The 19,364-nt window shown below is 46.6% G+C and overlaps 1 protein-coding gene across 8 annotated transcripts in view; it reads right to left on the bottom strand.

Moving 5' to 3' along the window:
- nectin1b (nectin cell adhesion molecule 1b) overlaps positions 1-19,364 on the bottom strand; it is a 630,230-nt gene that overhangs the window by 469,927 nt on the left and 140,939 nt on the right. For all 8 annotated transcript variants that reach the window (XR_015073694.1, XM_085967690.1, XM_085967688.1 and 5 more), the window contains exon 2: positions 17,167-17,517. Coding sequence is in view for 7 of the 8 variants with exons in the window: in XM_085967690.1 (XP_085823816.1) it covers positions 17,167-17,517 (351 nt within the window). In the remaining variant the exon portion in view is untranslated. The remainder of the gene's footprint in view (positions 1-17,166; positions 17,518-19,364) is intronic.

Below are 19,364 nucleotides of genomic sequence, written 5' to 3' on the forward strand. Positions count from 1 at the left end.
GGATAAGGGGTAAGCCATTTAGGACTGAAATGAGGAGGAATTTCTTCACCCAGAGAGTGGTGAACCTGTGGAATTCTCTGCCACAGAGGGCGGTGGAGGCCAGTTCATTAAGTATATTCAAGAAAGAGTTGGATATATTTCTTAAGGCTAAAGGGATCAAGGGATATGGGGAGAAGGCAGGGACCGGGTACTGAATTTGGATGATCAGCCATGATCTCATTGAATGGCGGAGCAGGCTCGAGGGGCCGAATGGCCTACTCCTGCTCCTATCGTCTATGTTTCTATGAGGACGAATTTCTTCACTCAGAGGGTTGTGAATCTTTGGAATTCTCTACCCCAGAGGGCAGTGGATGCTGAATCATTGAGTATATTCAAGGCTGAGATCGATAGATTTTTGGACTCTAGGGGAATCAAGGGATATGGGGATCGGGCGGGAAAGTGGAGTTGAGGTCGAAGATCAGCCATGATCTTATTGAATGGTGGAGCAGGCTCGAGGGGCCGAATGGCAGACTCCTGCTCCTATTTCTTATGTTCTTACATTAGGTAGATGATGCACCAAATACAACATGCTTTGCCAAGGCCGCACGGGGGTGCACTCACTAGGCTCTTCAGCTTGCTCTTGGAACTTGGAGGTCAGTGGATGTGCCTGTGCAGTGCTGCTCGGAGTCCAAGCAAAAGCCGCCGTGCTCAACCGGTACACGTGAAGCAATGCTATTTCAATGCTTTTCACTCCCACTGGTCAGCTTCGTGCAACAAGGGCATCACACAGTCACGCAGATCTATCCCGGCTCCATCCAACAAGATGAATTCACCAAGAGAAAGTATGGACTCAGGTGCCCTATTGCTGCCCCCATTGAGTTTAATGTGAGGAAGAAACACCGAGCAGTCATAGATTCCTGACCTGCATAATGTTGGGGACTGGAATTCTGAATACAAATGTGGTGCATTTGGTTAGACTAAGGCCACTTCTAAATCTCTCCACGTAAATAGTTTCACTAAATGCATCCCTTCTGTAAGAAAGTCTGCAATGACAATAGACCATCAAGTTCATTGCGCCCAGTGTGGTCCAATACGTTAGCCACTAGATACATCTGGCTAATTGGGAATCCAGATATGGCCAATTGCATTTCTGATTGGTAAATAAAAAGTGAGTAATCGACATTGTTGTTGGTCATGTAATCTCAATACACATATTCGCAGTGTTGTGTGTGAACTTTAAATCTTTTTGCATGTTTGTTGATAAAATGGTAAGACAAATAGCAGAGTGTGCGAGTACTTCACTTCCTTGGCTACTGAATGGTGGTAGATGTTAGTTAAGTAAATACACACGTGAAGTATATTTACCCGTATTGTGTAAGGTGGTTGCCACTAAAATTAGTGTTGCCATAACCTCACCTGTGGCTAGTCAGCAATTTCGATTGGACAACACTGATTTAGCCCATTTTTTCCAACAGTTTACAATTTGCACCACAGAGTCTATGCAAATTGATCTCAAGAAATGTGCACAACCGCAGTTGAAACTGCCACGGTACTTCACTCTGAAATCAGAGTATATATGAACCTAACATTACAATCTGCATTCCCACCTTCCCTACTGCAGCCACAAAGCCCAATTAAGTGATAATCTCTGTCTCTCTCTGATGAGATTGAGAGACCGAGAGAGGCAGAGGCCGAGAGGGGCAGAAGCCGAGAGGGGCAGAGGCCAAGAGAGGCAGACAGAGGAAAAGAGAGAGGGGCAGAAGGAGAAAGAGAGATAGACATAGGGAGAGAGATAGACAGATGGAGAGAGACAGAAACCGTCAGCTGGAATCTGAAGTGACATCCAAGCACCGCACGATCTATCAATCATAATACAGGATGAGGCAACACTAATGTTGCGATCTCACAGCCTGCAGGCTCCTGTCGCCACAAAAGCAGTTTTGATGGGTAGAATTTTAGGTTGTACATTGGCCAAGAGAATGAAAAGGATACATGAGTTTATGAAGCACTGGACCCAAATTCCATGGAAGAAGCAGAGAAGGTTAATCTTCCAAACCTCTTTCATCTTCAATAGGCATATAAATAGTAAATAGGTAGTAAGGGGGTGGGGGTGGGGGGAAAGAGGCCGATTAGAGACCAAAAATGAGACCTACACATGGAGGCAGAGGGTATGACTGAGGTACTAAACAAGTACTTTGCATCTGTCTTCACCAAGGAAGAAGATGCTGCCATAGTCATTTTAAAGGAGGAGGTAGAGGAGGTACTGGATGGGATAAGAATTGATAAAGAGGTACGAGAAAGGCTGGCTGTACTTAAAGTAGATAAATTACCAGGAGCGATGGGATGCATCCGAGGACGCCGAGAGAAGTGAAGGAAGAAATCTGATTCGGCGAACCGAGGCCCGACCAGAGCGGACCTGCGAGGAAGCACCTGAGGAGAATTCAAATACCGGCGGCAGTTGGGGAGAGGCGGCTGATTCGGCGAACCGAGGCCCGACCAGAGCGGACCTGCGAGGAAGCACCTGAGGAGAATTCAAATACCGGCGGCAGTTGGGGAGAGGCGGCTGATTCGGCGAACCGAGGCCCGACCAGAGCGGACCTGCGAGGAAGCACCTGAGAATTCAAATACCGGCGGCAGTTGGGGAGAGGCGGCTGATTCAGCGAACCGAGGCCCGACCAGAGCGGACCTGCGAGGAAGCACCTGAGAATTCAAATACTGGCGGCAGTTGGGGAGAGGCGGCTGATTCAGCGAACCGAGGCCCGACCAGAGCGGACCTGCGAGGAAGCACCTGAGAATTCAAATACTGGCGGCAGTTGGGGAGAGGCGGCTGATTCAGCGAACCGAGGCCCGACCAGAGCGGACCTGCGAGGAAGCACCTGAGGAGAATTCAAATACCGGCGGCAGTTGGGGAGAGGCGGCTGATTCGGCGAACCGAGGCCCGACCAGAGCGGACCTGCGAGGAAGCACCTGAGGAGAATTCAAATACCGGCGGCAGTTGGGGAGAGGCGGCTGATTCGGCGAACCGAGGCCCGACCAGAGCGGACCTGCGAGGAAGCACCTGAGGAGAATTCAAATACCGGCAGCAGTTGGGGAGAGGCGGCTGATTCGGCGAACCGAGGCCCGACCAGAGCGGACCTGCGAGGAAGCACCTGAGGAGAATTCAAATACCGGCAGCAGTTGGGGAGAGGCGGCTGATTCGGCGAACCGAGGCCCGACCAGAGCGGACCTGCGAGGAAGCACCTGAGGAGAATTCAAATACCGGCAGCAGTTGGGGAGAGGCGGCTGATTCGGCGAACCGAGGCCCGACCAGAGCGGACCTGCGAGGAAGCACCTGAGGAGAATTCAAATACCGGCAGCAGTTGGGGAGAGGCGGCTGATTCGGCGAACCGAGGCCCGACCAGAGCGGACCTGCGAGGAAGCACCGGAGGAGAATTCAAATACCGGCGGCAGTTGGGGAGAGGCAGCTGATTCGGCGAACCGAGGCCCGACCAATTCAACAGCAGAGGAGAGAGGTAAAAAGTGATCCAAGTGTGACGTCACCAGGAAGCAGGTAAGTGATTGGTTGGATTGGTTGGTGAGTATTTCTTTCTTTCTCCTTTTCATTACAAGCTTAAATTCTGCGTTTTTTTTTCTAGGGTCTCTGTGGTGCAGTGGGGACAGTTGGTAAACCATTTAACTGGTGTAATTAGAGGGATTGATTTAATTTAAATCCAATTAATTAAAGGGGGTACTAGCATCTATAAATCGGGCAGAGGGTGTCCATAACTAACAATAAAATTTTAAAATTAATTACATAGAATGGAGCAGGTGATGTGTTACTGTTACGAGATGTGGGAGCCGGTGGACCCCATTGAGGCTAACGGTGATTACATCTGTGACAAGTGTCTGCTGCTACAGGATCTCCAGCTCCGTGTTGATGAGCTGGAGTCTGAGCTTCAGACACTGCGACGCATCAGGGAGGGGGAGAAGTACCTGGACTCTGTGTATCAGGAGGTGGTCACACCTATGAAGTTAATTAATTCAGATGTAGCCCATGGTCAGGGACAGGACGGTGTGACTACGAGCGAGGCAGGTACGGGGATCCAGGAGGTAGTGTTGGAGGAGCCGCAGCCCTTGCTCTTGTCCAACAGGTTCGAGGTTCTTACTCCCTGTGGGGACGGGAGCAGGGACTGCAGGGAGGATGAGCAACCTGGCCACAGCACCGTGGAACGGGGGGCCATTCAAGAGGGGGGAGTAAATAGAAATGTTGTAGTGGTAGGGGATAGCATTATTAGGGGGATAGATAGAGTTCTCTGCAGCCAAGAGCGAGAGTCCCGTAGGCTGTGTTGCCTACCCGGTGCCAGGGTTAAGGACATCTCCTCTGGGCTGGAAAGAAACTTGCAGTGGGAGGGGGTGGATCCAGTCGTCGTGGTCCATGTTGGTACAAACGACGTAGATAGGACTAGGAAGCCGGTTCTGTTAAAGGAGTATGAGCAGCTAGGGGTCAAATTAAAAAACAGAACCTCAAGGGTAATAATCTCTGGATTATTACCTGAGCCACGAGCGAATTTGGCTAGGACAAATAAAATTAGAGAGTTAAATGCGTGGCTCAAAGACTGGTGTGGGAGAAATGGGTTTTGCTTCCTGGGACACTGGCACCATTGCTGGGGCAGGAGGGAGCTGTTCCATTGGGACGGGCTTCACTTGGCCAGTGCTGGGACTAGAGTCCTGGCGGATCATATAACTAGGGCTGTAGAGAGGGCTTTAAACTAACTAGTGGGGGGGAGGTTCCTAGAGAGCAAATAATAAAAATGACAACAGAGAAGGTCATAGACTTAGGTAGCAGTGGGGAAATTAAAAACCAGAGCATGTCAGGAAGGGGCAGAAGGTATGGAGTAAAAGGTAAAGTAATAAAAAGGGCAAAAGCAGGAACTAAGTGTCACAAAACATATTTGAAAGTTCTCTATCTGAATGCACGTAGCATTCATAGAGTCATAGAGTTATACAGCACGGATAGAGGCCCTTCGGCCCATCGTGTCCGTGCCGGCCATCACGCCCTGTCTAATCTAATCCCATATTCCAGCATTTGGTCCGTAGCCTTGTATGCTATGGCATTTCAAGTGCTCATCCAAATGCTTCTTGAATGTTGTGAGGGTTCCAGCCTCCACAACCCTTTCGGGCAGTGAGTTCCAGACTCCAACCACCCTCTGGGTGAAAAAGTTCTTTCTCAAATCCCCTCTAAACCTCCCGCCCTTTACCTTGAATCTATGCCCCCTAGTTATTGACCCTTCTACTAAGGGAAAAAGCTCCTTAGTATCCATCCTATCTATGCCCCTCATAATTTTGTACACCTCAATCATGTCCCCCCTCAGCCTCCTCTGCTCCAAGGAAAACAAACCCAATCTGCCCAGTCTCTCTTCATAGCTGAAGCGTTCCAGCCCTGGTAGCATCCTGGTGAATCTCCTCTGCACCCTCTCCAAAGCTATCACATCCTTCCTGTAGTGTGGCGACCAGAACTGCACAACATTCGTAACAAAATAGATGAGTTAATGGCACAAATAACTACATATGGGTATGATCTTGTGGCCATTACAGAAACATGGCTGCAGGGTGACAATGCCTGGGAATTAAACATACCAGGTTATTTAACGATCAGGAAGGACAGGCAGGAAGGAAGGGGAGGTGGGGTGGCTATGTTAATAAAGGAAGGAATCACTGTAATACAGAGAAATGATATTGGGTCAAAAGATCAGGATAATGAAAGTTTGGGTGGAGGTAAGGAATAATAAGGGGGAAAAAACACTAGTGGGCGTAGTCTATAGGCCTCCGAACAGTTGCAACTCGGTTGGACGGAGTATCAATCAGGAAATAGTTGAGGCTTGTAATAAGGGAACATCGATAATTATGGGGGATTTTAACTATCATATTAATTGGACAAATCAAATTGGGCAGGGCTGCCTTGAGGATGAGTTCATTGAGTGTATTAGGGATGGGTTTCTTGAGCAGTATGTAACTGAACCGACCAGGGGGCAAGCAACCTTAGATCTGGTCCTGTGTAATGAGACAGGATTAATTAAAAATGTCCTAGTAAAGGATCCCCTTGGAATGAGTGACCATAACATGGTTGAATTCCATATTCAATTAGAGGGTGAGAAGGTTGGATCTCAAACAAGCGTGCTAAGCTTGAATAAAGGAGACTATGAAGGTATGAGAGCGGACTAGAGTGGATTGGGAAAATAGATTAAAGTGTAAGACGATACATGATCAGTGGTGTACATTTAAGGAGTTATTTTACAACTTCCAAAAAAAATATATTCCACTGAGAAGAAAAGGGTGTAAAAGAAAAGACAGCCATCCGTGGCTAAGTAAAGAAATTAAGGATAGTATTCGACTAAAAACAAGGGCATATAAGGTAGCCAAATCTAGTGGGAGGATAGAGGATTGGGAAAACTTTAAAAGACAGCAAAAAATAACAAAAACATTGATTAAGAAAGGGAAGATAGATTATGAAAGTAAATTAGCAAAAAATATAAAAACAGATAGTAAGAGTTTTTATAGTTATATAAAAAGAAAAAGGGTGGCTAAAGTAAATGTTGGTCCCTTAGAGGATGAGACCGGGAAATTAATGGTGGGAAACATGGAGATGGCAAAAACACTGAATGAATATTTTGTATCAGTCTTTACAGTAGAAGACACTAAGAATATCCCAACACTGGACAAACAGGGGGCTATGGGGGGGGAGGAGCTAAACACGATCAAAATCACTAAGGAAGTGGTACTCGGTAAAATAGTGGGACTCAAGGCGGATAAATCACCTGGACCTGATGGCTTACATCCTAGGGTCTTGAGGGAAGTGGCGGTAGGGATTGTGGATGCATTGGTAATAATTTTCCAAAACTCCCTGGACTCGGCAAAGGTCCCGGCAGGCTGGAAAACTGCTAATGTAACACCCTTATTTAAAAAGGGCAGTAGACAGAAGGCTGGAAACTATAGACCGGTTAGCCTAACATCTGTGGTAGGTAAAATTTTGGAGTCCATTATTAAGGAGACAGTAACAGGGCATTTGGATAATCATAATTTAATAGGACAAAGTCAGCATGGTTTTGTGAAGGGGAAGTCATGTTTGACAAATTTGCTGGAGTTCTTTGAGGAAGTAACATATAGGGTGGATAAAGGGGAACCAGTGGACGTAGTGTATTTAGACTTCCAAAAGGCATTTGACAAGGTGCCACACAAAAGATTATTGCTCAAGATAAAAAATCACGGGATTGGGGGTAATATTCTGGCATGGATAGAGGATTGGCTATCTAACAGAAGGCAGAGAGTTGGGATAAATGGTTCATTCTCAGACTGGCAATCAGTAACTAGTGGTGTTCCGCAGGGGTCAGTGCTGGGTCCCCAACTCTTTACAATCTATATTAACGATTTGGAGGAGGGGACCGAGTGTAACATATCAAAGTTTGCAGATGATACTAAGATGGGAGGGAAAGTAGTGAGTGAGGAGGACATAAAAAACCTGCAAGGGGACATCGACAGGCTAAGTGGGCAGAGATTTGGCAGATGGAATACAATACTGGAAAGTGTGAGGTTATGCACTTTGGCAGGAAAAATCGTAGAGCAAGTTATTATCTTAATGGCAAGAAACTGGAAAGTACTGAAGTACAAAGGGATCTGGGGGTCCTGGTGCACGAAACTCAAAAGGTTAGTATGCAGGTGCAGCAAGTGATTAAGAAGGCCAATGGAATGTTGGCTTTCATTGCTAGGGGGATAGAATATAAAAATAGGGAGGTATTGCTTCAGTTGTACAAGGTATTGGTGAGACCGCACCTGGAATACTGCATACAGTTCTGGTGTCCATACTTAAGAAAAGACATACTTGCTCTCGAGTCAGTACAAAGAAGGTTCGCTCGGTTAATCCCGGGGATGAGGGGATGGACATACGAGGAGAGGTTGAGTAGATTGGGACTCTACTCATTGGAGTTCAGAAGAACGAGAGGCGGTCTTATTGAAACATATAAGATTGTGAAGGGGTTGGATCGGGTGGATGCGGGGAGGATGTTCCCGATGATGGGTGAAACTAGAACTAGGGGGCATAGTCTTAGAATAAGGGGCTGCTCTTTCAAAACTGAGATGAGGAGGAACTACTTCACTCAGAGGGTGGTAGGCCCATGGAATATGCTGCCCCAAAAAGCTGTAGAAGCTACATCATTACATAAATTTAAAACAGAAATAGACAGTTTCCTAGAAGTAAAGGGAATTAAGGGTTACGGGGAGCGGGCAGGAATTTGGACATGAGTCTAGGTTCGGATCGGTCATGGCCCTGTGGGTAGCGGAGCGGGCCCAGGGGCCGTGTAGCCTGATCCTGCTCCTATTTCGTGTGTTTAATTCTGTTAGTTTCAGGAGATAGTTCTGTGATAGAGATTGGCGGTTAGGATCAGATCAGCCATGATCTTATTGAATGGCGGAGCAGGCTCGAGGGGCCGATTGGCCTGCTCCTGCTCCTATTTCTTATGTTCTTATGTAAGAAATCGCGGAAGTATTGGCCATAATCTTCCAACCCTCCTTAGAAATGGAGGTGGTGCCAAAGGACTGGAGAATTGCAAATGTTACACCCTCATTCAAAAAAGGGTGTAAAGATAAACCCAGCAACTATAGGCTGGTCAGTAGTGGGGAAGGTTTTAGAAACAATAATCAGGGACAAAATTAACAGTCACTTGGACAAGTGTGGATTAATTAAGGAAAGCCAGCACGGATTTGTTAAAGGCAAATTGTGTTTAACCAACTTGATTGAGTTTTTTGATGAGGTAACAGAGAAGGTTGATGAGGGTAATGCGGTTAACGTGGTGTACATGGATTTCCAAAAGGTGTTCGACAAAGTGCCGCATAATAGGCTTGCCAGCAAAGTTTAAGCCCATGGAATAAAGGGACAGTGGCAGCATGGATACAAAATTGGCTAAGTGACAGGAAACAGAGAGTAGTGGTGAACGGTTGTTTTTCAGACTGGAGGAAGGTACACAGTGGTGTTCCCCAGAGGTCGGTTCTAGGATCACTGCTTTTCTTGATATATATTAATGACTTAGATGTGGGTGTACAGGGCACAATTTCAAAATTTGCAGATGACACAAAGCTTGGAAGTATAGTGAACAGTGAGGAGGAGAGTGATAGACTTCAAGAGGACATAGACAGGCTGGTGAAATGGGCAGACACGTGGCCGATGAAATTTGTGAAGTGATACATTTTGGTAAAAAGAATGAGGAGAGACAATATAAACTAAATGGTACAATCCTAAAGGGGGTGTATGAACAGAGACCTGGGGGTATGTGTGCACAAATCATTGAAGGCGACAGGACAGGTTGAGAAGGCAGTTAAAAAAGCTTACGGGATCCTGGGCTTCATAAATAGAGATATAGGGCTGGATTTTCATTGAGTCGTCGGGTAGGAGGCGGGACTACAACTTTCGTGGTTGTAGTCCCGCCTCCATCGAGTTTGAGCCAACCCACATGATTTTGACTTGATTGACCTTGTTGAGCCCACCCAGCCGGCCAATTAAGGGCCACCCGGCAACAGGTGACGTCACAGATTGAAATTTCATCTGTCAAGACCTTTTGACAGATGAAATATCAGCGTTTCACAGCTGTTTGAAGCTGTCAAACATTGACAATCTGTACTCCAGGTTAATTCCTTCCTCTCAGGATGATTTAGAGATCTCCCCGGAACAGAAAGCAGAGGCTGCAGATTTTGACAGCTGGCGGCCATTCTGCTTTCAGTGCCGGTGAGATGAGGGACTCCCAAGACCTGAAGGAAGGAAGGCTGTAAAGGTAAGTAAAGGTTAGTAGAACTTCACAGAATCACAGAAGAATCACAGAAACCCCACAGTGCAGATAGAGGCCATTTCAGCCCATCGAGCCTGCACCGACACATATCCCACCCGATCCCCGTAACCCCTACATCAACACATATCCCACCCTATCCCCGTAACCCCACGTATTTAATCCCCCTAACACTAAGGGTCAATTTATCATGGCCAATCAACCTAACCTGCACATCTTTGGACTGTGGGAGGAAACCGGAGCACCCGGAGGAAACCCACGCAAACACGGGGAGAATGTGCAAACTCCACACATTAACTTCTTTAAACACTTTACACAGACCAAACACACTTACCTCTGCACTCCTGCACCCATCACTCACCTGAACACCGGACATCTCGACCCCTCCAAGCCCTTCATCCCGACGGCCCGCCTCGCTAACTTGGCATGGTTTGGAGCCATCGGAAATCCCACATTTCAACAATAAAAATAGGGATTAGGTTAAAAACTGCCTGTTAACTACCTATTAACAGGCAGTTAATTGGCACTAATCCCCTTCCCGCCTCGGGGTGGCGGGTCCCAGTGTGGGGTGGGTACCCGCCTCCTTTGAAACTGGCATGGAGGCGGGTTGGGGTCTGGACCCCCGATTTCGGGATTTTAACCCCCCACACGCCTCCAATCCTGACTCCACGGCCCAATGAAAATCCAGCCCATAGAGTACAAAAGCGTGGAAATTATGATGATCCTTTATAAAACACTGGTTCGGCCTCAACTGGAGTATTTTGTCCAATTCTGAGCACCGCACTTTAGGAAGGATGTGAAGGCCTTAGAGAAAGTGCAGAAAAGATTTACGGGAATTATTCCAGGGATGAGGGACTTCAGTTATGTGGATAGACTGGAGAAGCTGGAGTTGTTCTCCTTGAGCAGAGAAGGTTGAGAGGAGATTTGATAGAGGTGTTCAAAATCATGAGGGGTCTGGACAGATTAGAGAGAGAGAAACTGTTTCCATTGGCGGAAGGGTCGAGAACCAGAGGACACAGATTTAAGGTGATTGGCAAAAGAACCAAAGGCGACATAAGGAAAAAAATTTTTTACTCAGCGAGTGGTTAGGATCTGGAATGCACTGCCTGAAATAGTGGTGGAGGCAGATTCAATCGTGGCTTTCAAAAGGGAGTTGGATAAGTACCTGAAAGAAAAAACATTTGCAGGGCTACGGGGAAAAGGCGGGCGAGTGGGACTAACTGAAGTGCTCTTGCAGAGAGCCGGCACGGGCTCGACGGGCCGAATGGCCTTCTTCTGTACTTCTATGATTCTATCATCAGAGAGACTAGAGCTGGTGTCCAAGAGATTGACAGGGAAGAACATCATAAGATTCAACTCTAGCTGTGACATGGATTGAGACTGTAACCGCACAGTTACATGGTGCCGATATTCTAGTACTGGGAAGACATTGCAGGAGGGAAGGCTACACTGTTCAAAAGATCACTGTACAGATTTTTTCCCTTGTGCATTGCACGCTCTAATTGTGGAGGATCTACTGCTGAAGGTGGAAGACATTGATCTAAGAGACATCTTCTAACAGCCAGACAGTTAAATGGATGCTCGCTGAGTCTGAATGCAGGTCTAGGGCTGGCAGTTGCAGAACAAGTTTGCTGCTGTGTGGGAAAGTGAGATGAGGAAACACTGTGTTCAGTGGCAGGATTTCGGAGTCTCCAAGATACGCACCCTTTCCGTTGGTTGGTAGCTGTGGCACAGTTGTGCGCTGGTAATTAATGTATGACATTATAACATTTTCAACATGTTGCACTTAGAGGATGTTGCAGATAAGTCCAGTTTGTCAGTTAAAGAATAACTGTAACCTTTAGGTGAAATCACAGTTACTTAGCACAGCTCCCTGTATCAGTCAGTTAGATGATCAGTGTGTATCTCCTTGAAATTTATTAGTCAATATCACCAATGTCCGACTTGTGAATGACTTCCACACTGATGTGACGTGCAGGTATTAAGTGCTTACAGGTGTAACAATCATCAGCATGCTCCAATTCCAGATGTTTCTATTCTGGATTATTGCAGTACAGGGAGAAATGACCCTGGAAATGCCAATAGCCGCTGCCTCATTTTATGTTAATATGCAACAATTAAACATTAAGCAGTTTTCAAATGTCTAATTGTGCATAAATCCAACAAACCGTAAGTGATCAGGCCCAGTATTTATTCCAAGTCACTGAATGCAGCGCAGGTCATTGCACACAACTAATTACTAAAACAAGCTCCTAATAGCAGCATTTTCACATCTCATCGGAAGGACTCAAGCTCACCAAGATAATTATACACAGTAAGGTCTCTAGTTTAGAGTAAGTAGCGTTTAAAGGGAAGTAAGGTCCCTAGTGTATTTACTATTCTTTAATTTAAAGGAAGTATAGGGAGTAAATTAAGGGTAGGACATGGCAGGGCAGCTCGGCAGCGTGGAGTGCTCCTCCTGTGCTATGTGGGAAGTCAGGGACACTTCGGTGTCCAGGGCGAACACATGTGCAGGAAGTGTCTCCAGCTGCAGCTACTCGAAATCCGCATTTCGGAGCTGGAGCTGCGGCTGGAGTCACTGTGGAGCTTCCCCGAAGCTGAGATCTTCATGGATTAGCACGGTCAACGAGGTGGTCACACCGCAGATAAAGAGTGCACAGGCAGACAGGGAATGGGTGACCGCCAAACAGAGTAAAGAACTAGGAAGGTTGTGCTAGGAAGGTAGTGCAGGAGTCCCCCTGGTCCATCTCCCTCTCCAACAGATTTTCCGTTTTGGATACTGCTGGGGGAGATGGTTTCTCAGGGGAATGCAGCAAGAGCGAGTCCGTGGCACTACAAGTGGCTCAGCTGCACAGGAGGGGAGGAAAAAGAGTGGGAGAGCAATAGTGATAGGGGATTCTATCGTAAGGGGAACAGATAGACGTTTCTGTGGCGGAAGACGTGACTCCAGGATGGTATGTTGCCTCCCTGGTGCCACGGTCAAGGATGTCACTGAACAGCTGCAGGGCATTCTGAAGGGGGAGGGTGAACAGTCAGAGGTCGTGGTTCACATTGGTACCAACGACATGGGTAGAAAGAGGGATGAGGTCCTGCAACAAGAATTTAGGGAGCTAGGTAGCAGATTAAAAAGCAGGACCTCAAAGGTTGTAATATCTGGATTACTCCCGGTGCACGTGCTAGTGAGTATAGGAATTGGAGGATAGAGCAGATGAATGCGTGGTTAAAGAGTTGGTGCAGGAGGGATGGCTTTAGTTTCCTGGATCACTGGTTCTGCTTCTGGGGACAGGTGGGACCTGTACAAGTCGGACGGGTTGCACCTGAACCGGAACGGGACCAACATCCTTGCGGGGAGGTTTGCTAGTACTGTTGGGGGGGTTTAAACTAACTTGGCAGGGGGATGGGATACGGAGTGGAGCTATAGTAGGGGGTGATGCACAGCCAAATATAGGGGAAAAAACAAGTCAGCCTGGAAGGCAGAGCAAATATGTAATGGCACGGGGGGGGGGGGGGGGTATGGCAAGGCTGGGTGGCATTTATTTTAATGCAAGGAGTCTTGAGAGTAAGGTAGGTAAATTGAAGGTGTTGATGAACACATGGGAGTATGATATTGTTGCTATCACAGAGACATGGTTGAGGGAGGGGCAGGATTGGCAGCTCAATATTCCGGGGTATAGAATCTTCAGGCGAGACAGAGGGGGGTGTAAAAGAGATGGGGATGTCGCAATATTAATCAAGGAGTCAATAACTGCTGTAAGGAGGGATGATATCTTAGCAGGTTCCTCTAATGAGGCCATATGGGTAGAATTTAAAAACAAAAAGGGGGCAAGCACTTTGCTGGGAGTGTACTATAGGCCCCCAAACAGTCAGGGGGAGATAGAGGAACAGATATGTAGGCAAATCTTAGAGAAGTGTAGAAATAATAGGGTAATAATAGTAGGGGATTTCAACTTCCCCAATATTAACTGGGATAGTCAGAGTGTGAAAGGCTTAGAGGATGCGGAATTCTTAAAGTGCATCCAGGAGAGCTTTTTGAGCCAGCATGTAGAAAGTCCTACAAGAGAGGGGGGGCGGTACTGGACCTAATTCTAGGGAATGTAGCCGGGCAAGTGGTAGAAGTGTCAGTAGGAGAGCATTTTGGTGACAGTGACCATAATTCAGTGAGATTTAAGTTAGTCATGGAAAAGGGCAAAGATGGACCGGAAATAAAGGCTCTAAATTGGGGGAAGGCCGATTTTAATATGATAAGGCAGGATCTGGCCAAAGTGGACTGGGATCAGCTACTTGTAGGAAAATCCACATCAGAGCAGTGGGAGTCTTTCAGAAAGGAAAGAGAGAGAGTACAACGCCAACATGTTCCCGTAAAGGTCAAGGGTGGGACCAACAAGCCCAGGGAACCCTGGATGTCAAGGGATATACAAGAATGGATTAGGAAAAAAAAGGGAGACTTTTGGGAGATACAAAGGACTAAAAACAGTGGAAGCCCTAGAGGAGTATAGAAAGTGCAGGAGGGTACTTAAAAAAGAAATTAGGAGAGCAAAGAGGGGGCATGAAAAAACACTGGCGGGCAAAATAAAGGAAAATCCCAAGGTGTTTTATAAGTATATTAAGGGCAAGAGGATAACCAGGGAAAGAGTGGGGCCCATTAGGGACCAAAGTGACAATCTGTGTGTAGAGCTGGAAGATGTGGGTGAGGTTTTAAATGAATATTTTGCATCGTGTTCACTATGGAGAAGGATGATGTAGGCATAGAAATCAGGCAGAGGGATTGTGATATACTTGAACAAATTAGTATTGAGGGGGAGGAGGTACTAGTGGTTTTAGCGGGCTTAAAAGTGGATAAATCCCCAGGCCCAGACGAGGTGTATCCCAGGCTGCTGTGTGTGAGGCAAGGGAGGAGATTACACAGGCTCTGACACAAATTTTCAGAACCTCTCTGGCCACAGGGGAGGTGCCAGAGGACTGGAGGACAGCTAACGTAGTACTATTATTCAAGAAGGGTAGTAGGGATAAACCAGGGAATTACAGGCCAGTGAGCCTATCATCATTGGTAGGGGAAATTATTGGAAAAAATTCTGAGGGACAGAATTAGTCTCCACTTGGTGAGGCAAGGATTAATCAAGGATAGTCAGCATGGCTTTGTCTAACCAATTTGATTGAATTTTTCGAGGGGGTGACTAGGTGCGTGGGTGAGGGTAGTGCAGTTGATGTAGTCTACATGGACTTCAGTAAGGCTTTTGACAAAGTCCCGCATGGGAGACTGGTCAAGAAGGTAAGAGCCCATGGGATCCAGGGCAATTTGGCACATTGGATCCAAAATTGGCTTAGTGGCAGGAGGCAGAGGGTGATGGTCGAAGGTTGTTTTTGTGACTGAAGCCTGTGTCCAGTGGTGTAACGCAGGGATCGGTGCTGGGTCCTTTGCTGTTTGTAGTGTACATTAATGATTTAGATATGAATGTAGGAGGTATGATCAGTAAGTTCGCAGATGACATGAAAATTGGTGGGGTGGTAAATAGTGAGGAGGGAAGCCTCAGGCTACAGGACGATATAGACGGGTTAGTCAGATGGGCAGAACATTGGCAAATGGAATTTAACCCTGAAAAGTGTGAGGTGGTGCATTTTGGGAGGACTAACAAGGCAAGGGAATACACAATGAATGGTAGGACCCTAGGAAGGACAGAGGAACCTTGGTGTGCATGTACATAGATCCCTGAAGGCAGCAGGACAGGTAGATAAGGTGGTTAAAAAAAGCATATAGGATACTTGCCTTCATTAGCCGAGGCATAGAATATAAGAGTAGGGAGGTTATGATGGAGCTGTACAAAACGCTAGTTAGGCCACAGCTGGAATACTGTGTGCAGTTCTGGTCGCCACGCTATAGGAAGGATGTGATTGCATTGGAGAGGGTGCAGAGGAGATTCACCAGGATGTTACCTGGGCTGGAGCGCTTCAGCTATGCAGAGAGACTGGACAGGCTGGGGTTGTTTTCCTTAGAGCAGAGAAGGCTGAGGGGGGACCTGATTGAGGTGTACAAAATTATGAGGGGCATAGATAAGGTAGATAGAAAGGAACTTTTCCCCTTAGTAGAGGGGTCAATAACCAGGGGGCATAGTTTCAAGGTAAGGGGCAGAAGGTTTAGAGGGGATTTGAGGAAAAACTTTTTTTTACCCAGAAGGTGGTTGGAATCTGGAACTCACTGCCTGAAAGGGTGGTAGAGGCCAGAACCCTCACAACATTCAAGAAGCATTTAGATGAGCACTTGAAACGCCATAGCATACAAGGCTACGGACCAAGTGCTGGAAAATGGGATTAGAATAGATAGGGCTTGATGGCCGGCGTGGACACGATGGGCCGAAGGGCCTCTTTCTGTGCTGTATAACTCTATGACTAAGATGAGCTATAAAGGATATTGAGGAGCTCAGGGCAGGTACTGGATCAATATAAGGTAGTCTTTACCTAGAGAGTGGTGAGAATGTGGAAATAGCTACCACAGGGAGTGGTTGAGGCGAATCGTATAGATGCATTTAAGGGGAGGCTGGACAAACATATGAGGGAGAAGGGAATAGAGGGTTATGCTGATAGTTAGATGAGGAAAGATGGGAGGAGGCTCGAGTGGAGCATAAACACCAGCATGGACTGGTTGGGCCGAAGGACTTGTTTCTGTGTCATACATCCTATGTAATTTTATGTAATATATCCTCATGGGTATATACATGTGCATTTGGATGTATACTTGTACTATATAGAGGTGTGTGTGTGTGTGTGTGTGTGTGTGTGTGTATGTGTGTGTGTGTGTGTGTGTGTGTGTGTGTGATTACATAAGCTCAACTCTCAATTGGTGAGTTTAAGAACACATTCACCTACTTCTGTTGCAAAGTCAGATCAAGTACTTCAGAATGGGGAAGAATATTTCAGTTGAACCAATGCTGCTGAGAGAGCACCTCAGTGTTCCTGCAGCCCTCCATCAAAATTCTCAGGAGAAAACTCACTTTTCTTAAGATTTTGGCATCTGAGCTCTTCAGAGGGCAGTTAAGAGTCAACCACGTTGGTGTGGGACTGGAGTCACGTATAGGCCCAGACCGGGTAAGGACGGCAGGTTTCCTTCCCTAAAGGACATGAGTGAACCAGTTGGGTTTTTCCGATAATCCCACAGCTTCATGGTCACTTTTACTGATTCTGGCTTTTTGTTCCAGATTTCTTTAAAAAAAAACTGATTTCAAATTCTCAGACGACCAGGGTAGGATTTCAACTCATGGTCTCTGGATTATTAGTTCAGGGCTCTGGCTTGCTAGTTCAATAACATAACCACTGCAGTAACATGCCCGTAAGCTGCACGCATGCTGTTACTCACAGGTTCTATCTGGTTTACACAAGCACTTACCAAAGACTGTGAGGTTAACCTGGCTCTCTCTGTTTCCTGTTGGGAAGGTTGCAAACTCACAGATGTAGACTCCTTCATCCAGCAGCTCTAAGCTGGACAGCTCGATCGTGGCATCATCCAGAGATGGCATCTTGAAGGACACTCTGTCTTGGTACGGTGGCAGGACAGAGACCCCCATAGTCGGATGAAAAATAGCAATATTTTGCTTCGACCCATTGTTTGCCTTTTGCCATGTCACCTGAGTGATTTTGATGTTGGGATTGTTGTTTGCGAATGTGCAGCGCAAGACCACATCGGTGCCGATAAATCCAGACACGCTGTCATCCACAGTCACCGTTTGAGCCTGAAAAACTACAACACCATTTTCTTATTAGAAATTAGTCAGAATAATATGAACAAACACATTAGATGTACACTGGTCGCTCACATCGCTCTAGTACATGCAAAAGAAAGAACTTGCATCTATTTAGCACCTTCCACATCCTCAGGATGTCTAACGTGCTTCACAGCCAATGAAGTGCCATGAAATCTAGTTACTGTTGTGACAGCCAGTTGTACGCACAGCCAAATCCCACTCATAGAAACAAAGGCCCAAGTATTCTGGTTTTCGGTGCTGTGGGTTGAGGGATAAACATTGGCCAGGATACTGGGAAAACTCCGCTGCTCCTCTTCAAAAGTGCCACGGGATCTTTAGTATCCACAGTTTCAACCAAAGGACAGCATCTCGGACAGCACTGCACTGAAGTCTCAACAACAACCACTTGTATTTATATAGTGTCTTTAACATTCCAGGGTGCTTCACAGGAGTGATTATCAAACAAAATTTGAAATGAGCCACATGAGGAGAAATTAGGGCAGATGACCAAAAGCTTGGTTAAAGAGGTAGGTTTTAAGGTGCGTCTTAAAGAAGGAAAGAGACGGAGAGGTTTAGGGAGGGAATTCCAGAGTTTAGGGCCTCGGCAGCTGACGGCACGGCCACCAATGGTGCAGCGATTAAAATCGGGGATGCCCAAGCGGCCAGAATTGGAGGAGCGCTGAGATCTCGGAGGGTTGTGGGGCTGGAGGAGGTTACAGAGATAGGAAGGGGCGAGGCCATGGAGGGATTTGAAAACAAGGATGAGAATTTTAAAATCGAGGCGTTGCTTAACCGATGTAGGTCAGTGAGCACAGGGATGATGGGTGAACGGGACTTGGTGCAAGTTAGGACACGGGCAACAGAGTTTTGGATGACCTTCTGTTTACGGAGGGTAGCACATGGGAGGCCAGCCAGCAGTGCGTTGGAATAGTCAAGTCGAGAGGTAATAAAAGCATGGATGAGGGTTTCAGCAGCAGCTGAGCTGAGGCAGGGGCAGAGTCAGGCGATGTTACGGAGGTGGAAGTAGGCGGTCTTAGCCTGCATTATGTACTCAACTAACATAGGACTCGGACCCACAATCTTCTCACTTAAGAGGTGACAGTACGACCCACCGAGACACTTGCCATCATCAGGTAATCATTTCACGAAATGTCATCCATTAATGATGGACCTCTAAATAACAGAAATGGGAGTGTCGTACAGCTGAATACAAACAATGGCATAGTGTAGGAAACAGCGTGCAACTATTTCCATTTCAGCAACTAGCTTGTCAAGGCAAGTCTCTCAGATGACAATGCTGCTTTACATACGGCACTATGTTCAGCCTGGGAACCAACTTCCATTCTCATGGATAAGCACGTATTTCTGGTAATTATAAACTTGATGATTAGAATGAGTTTCTGCAGCATTCTTACACATTCCCCAACAACCAACCTGAAAAACCCAAATGACTGGACACCCAAAAATCTATTTCTTATTGATTACTGTCCATGTTATTCACTCCCCTTAGTTGAATCCATTCAACTGAGGATAACTAATCACTGATTCATCCAATTATACATCGAATGGACTGTTACACCTCAGCGACATGTCGCCAATCACTGTACACAGCTGCGCTTGCTTAACGCACAGGCTCAACTTTCTGCCAAGATTCACTCTGCTCCAGTGAATGAGTACCAATAGATGCAGCAACCTGGACACATAACCAAAGCAGGCAGTATACTGCGTACTGTGTGAGCCTCCTCCTTTTCTTTTCATACTGTATATATATCACTCACAGCTGCTGTCTGCATCAGAGAAGGCTCGTCAGAAAAGCTTAAATGATTCCAAATAGGATGAATGC

This window comes from Somniosus microcephalus, chromosome 26, assembly GCF_052327205.1.
Source record: "Somniosus microcephalus isolate GS21.2 chromosome 26, FLI_Smic_1.0, whole genome shotgun sequence".
NCBI classification, from domain to species: Eukaryota; Metazoa; Chordata; class Chondrichthyes; order Squaliformes; family Somniosidae; genus Somniosus; species Somniosus microcephalus.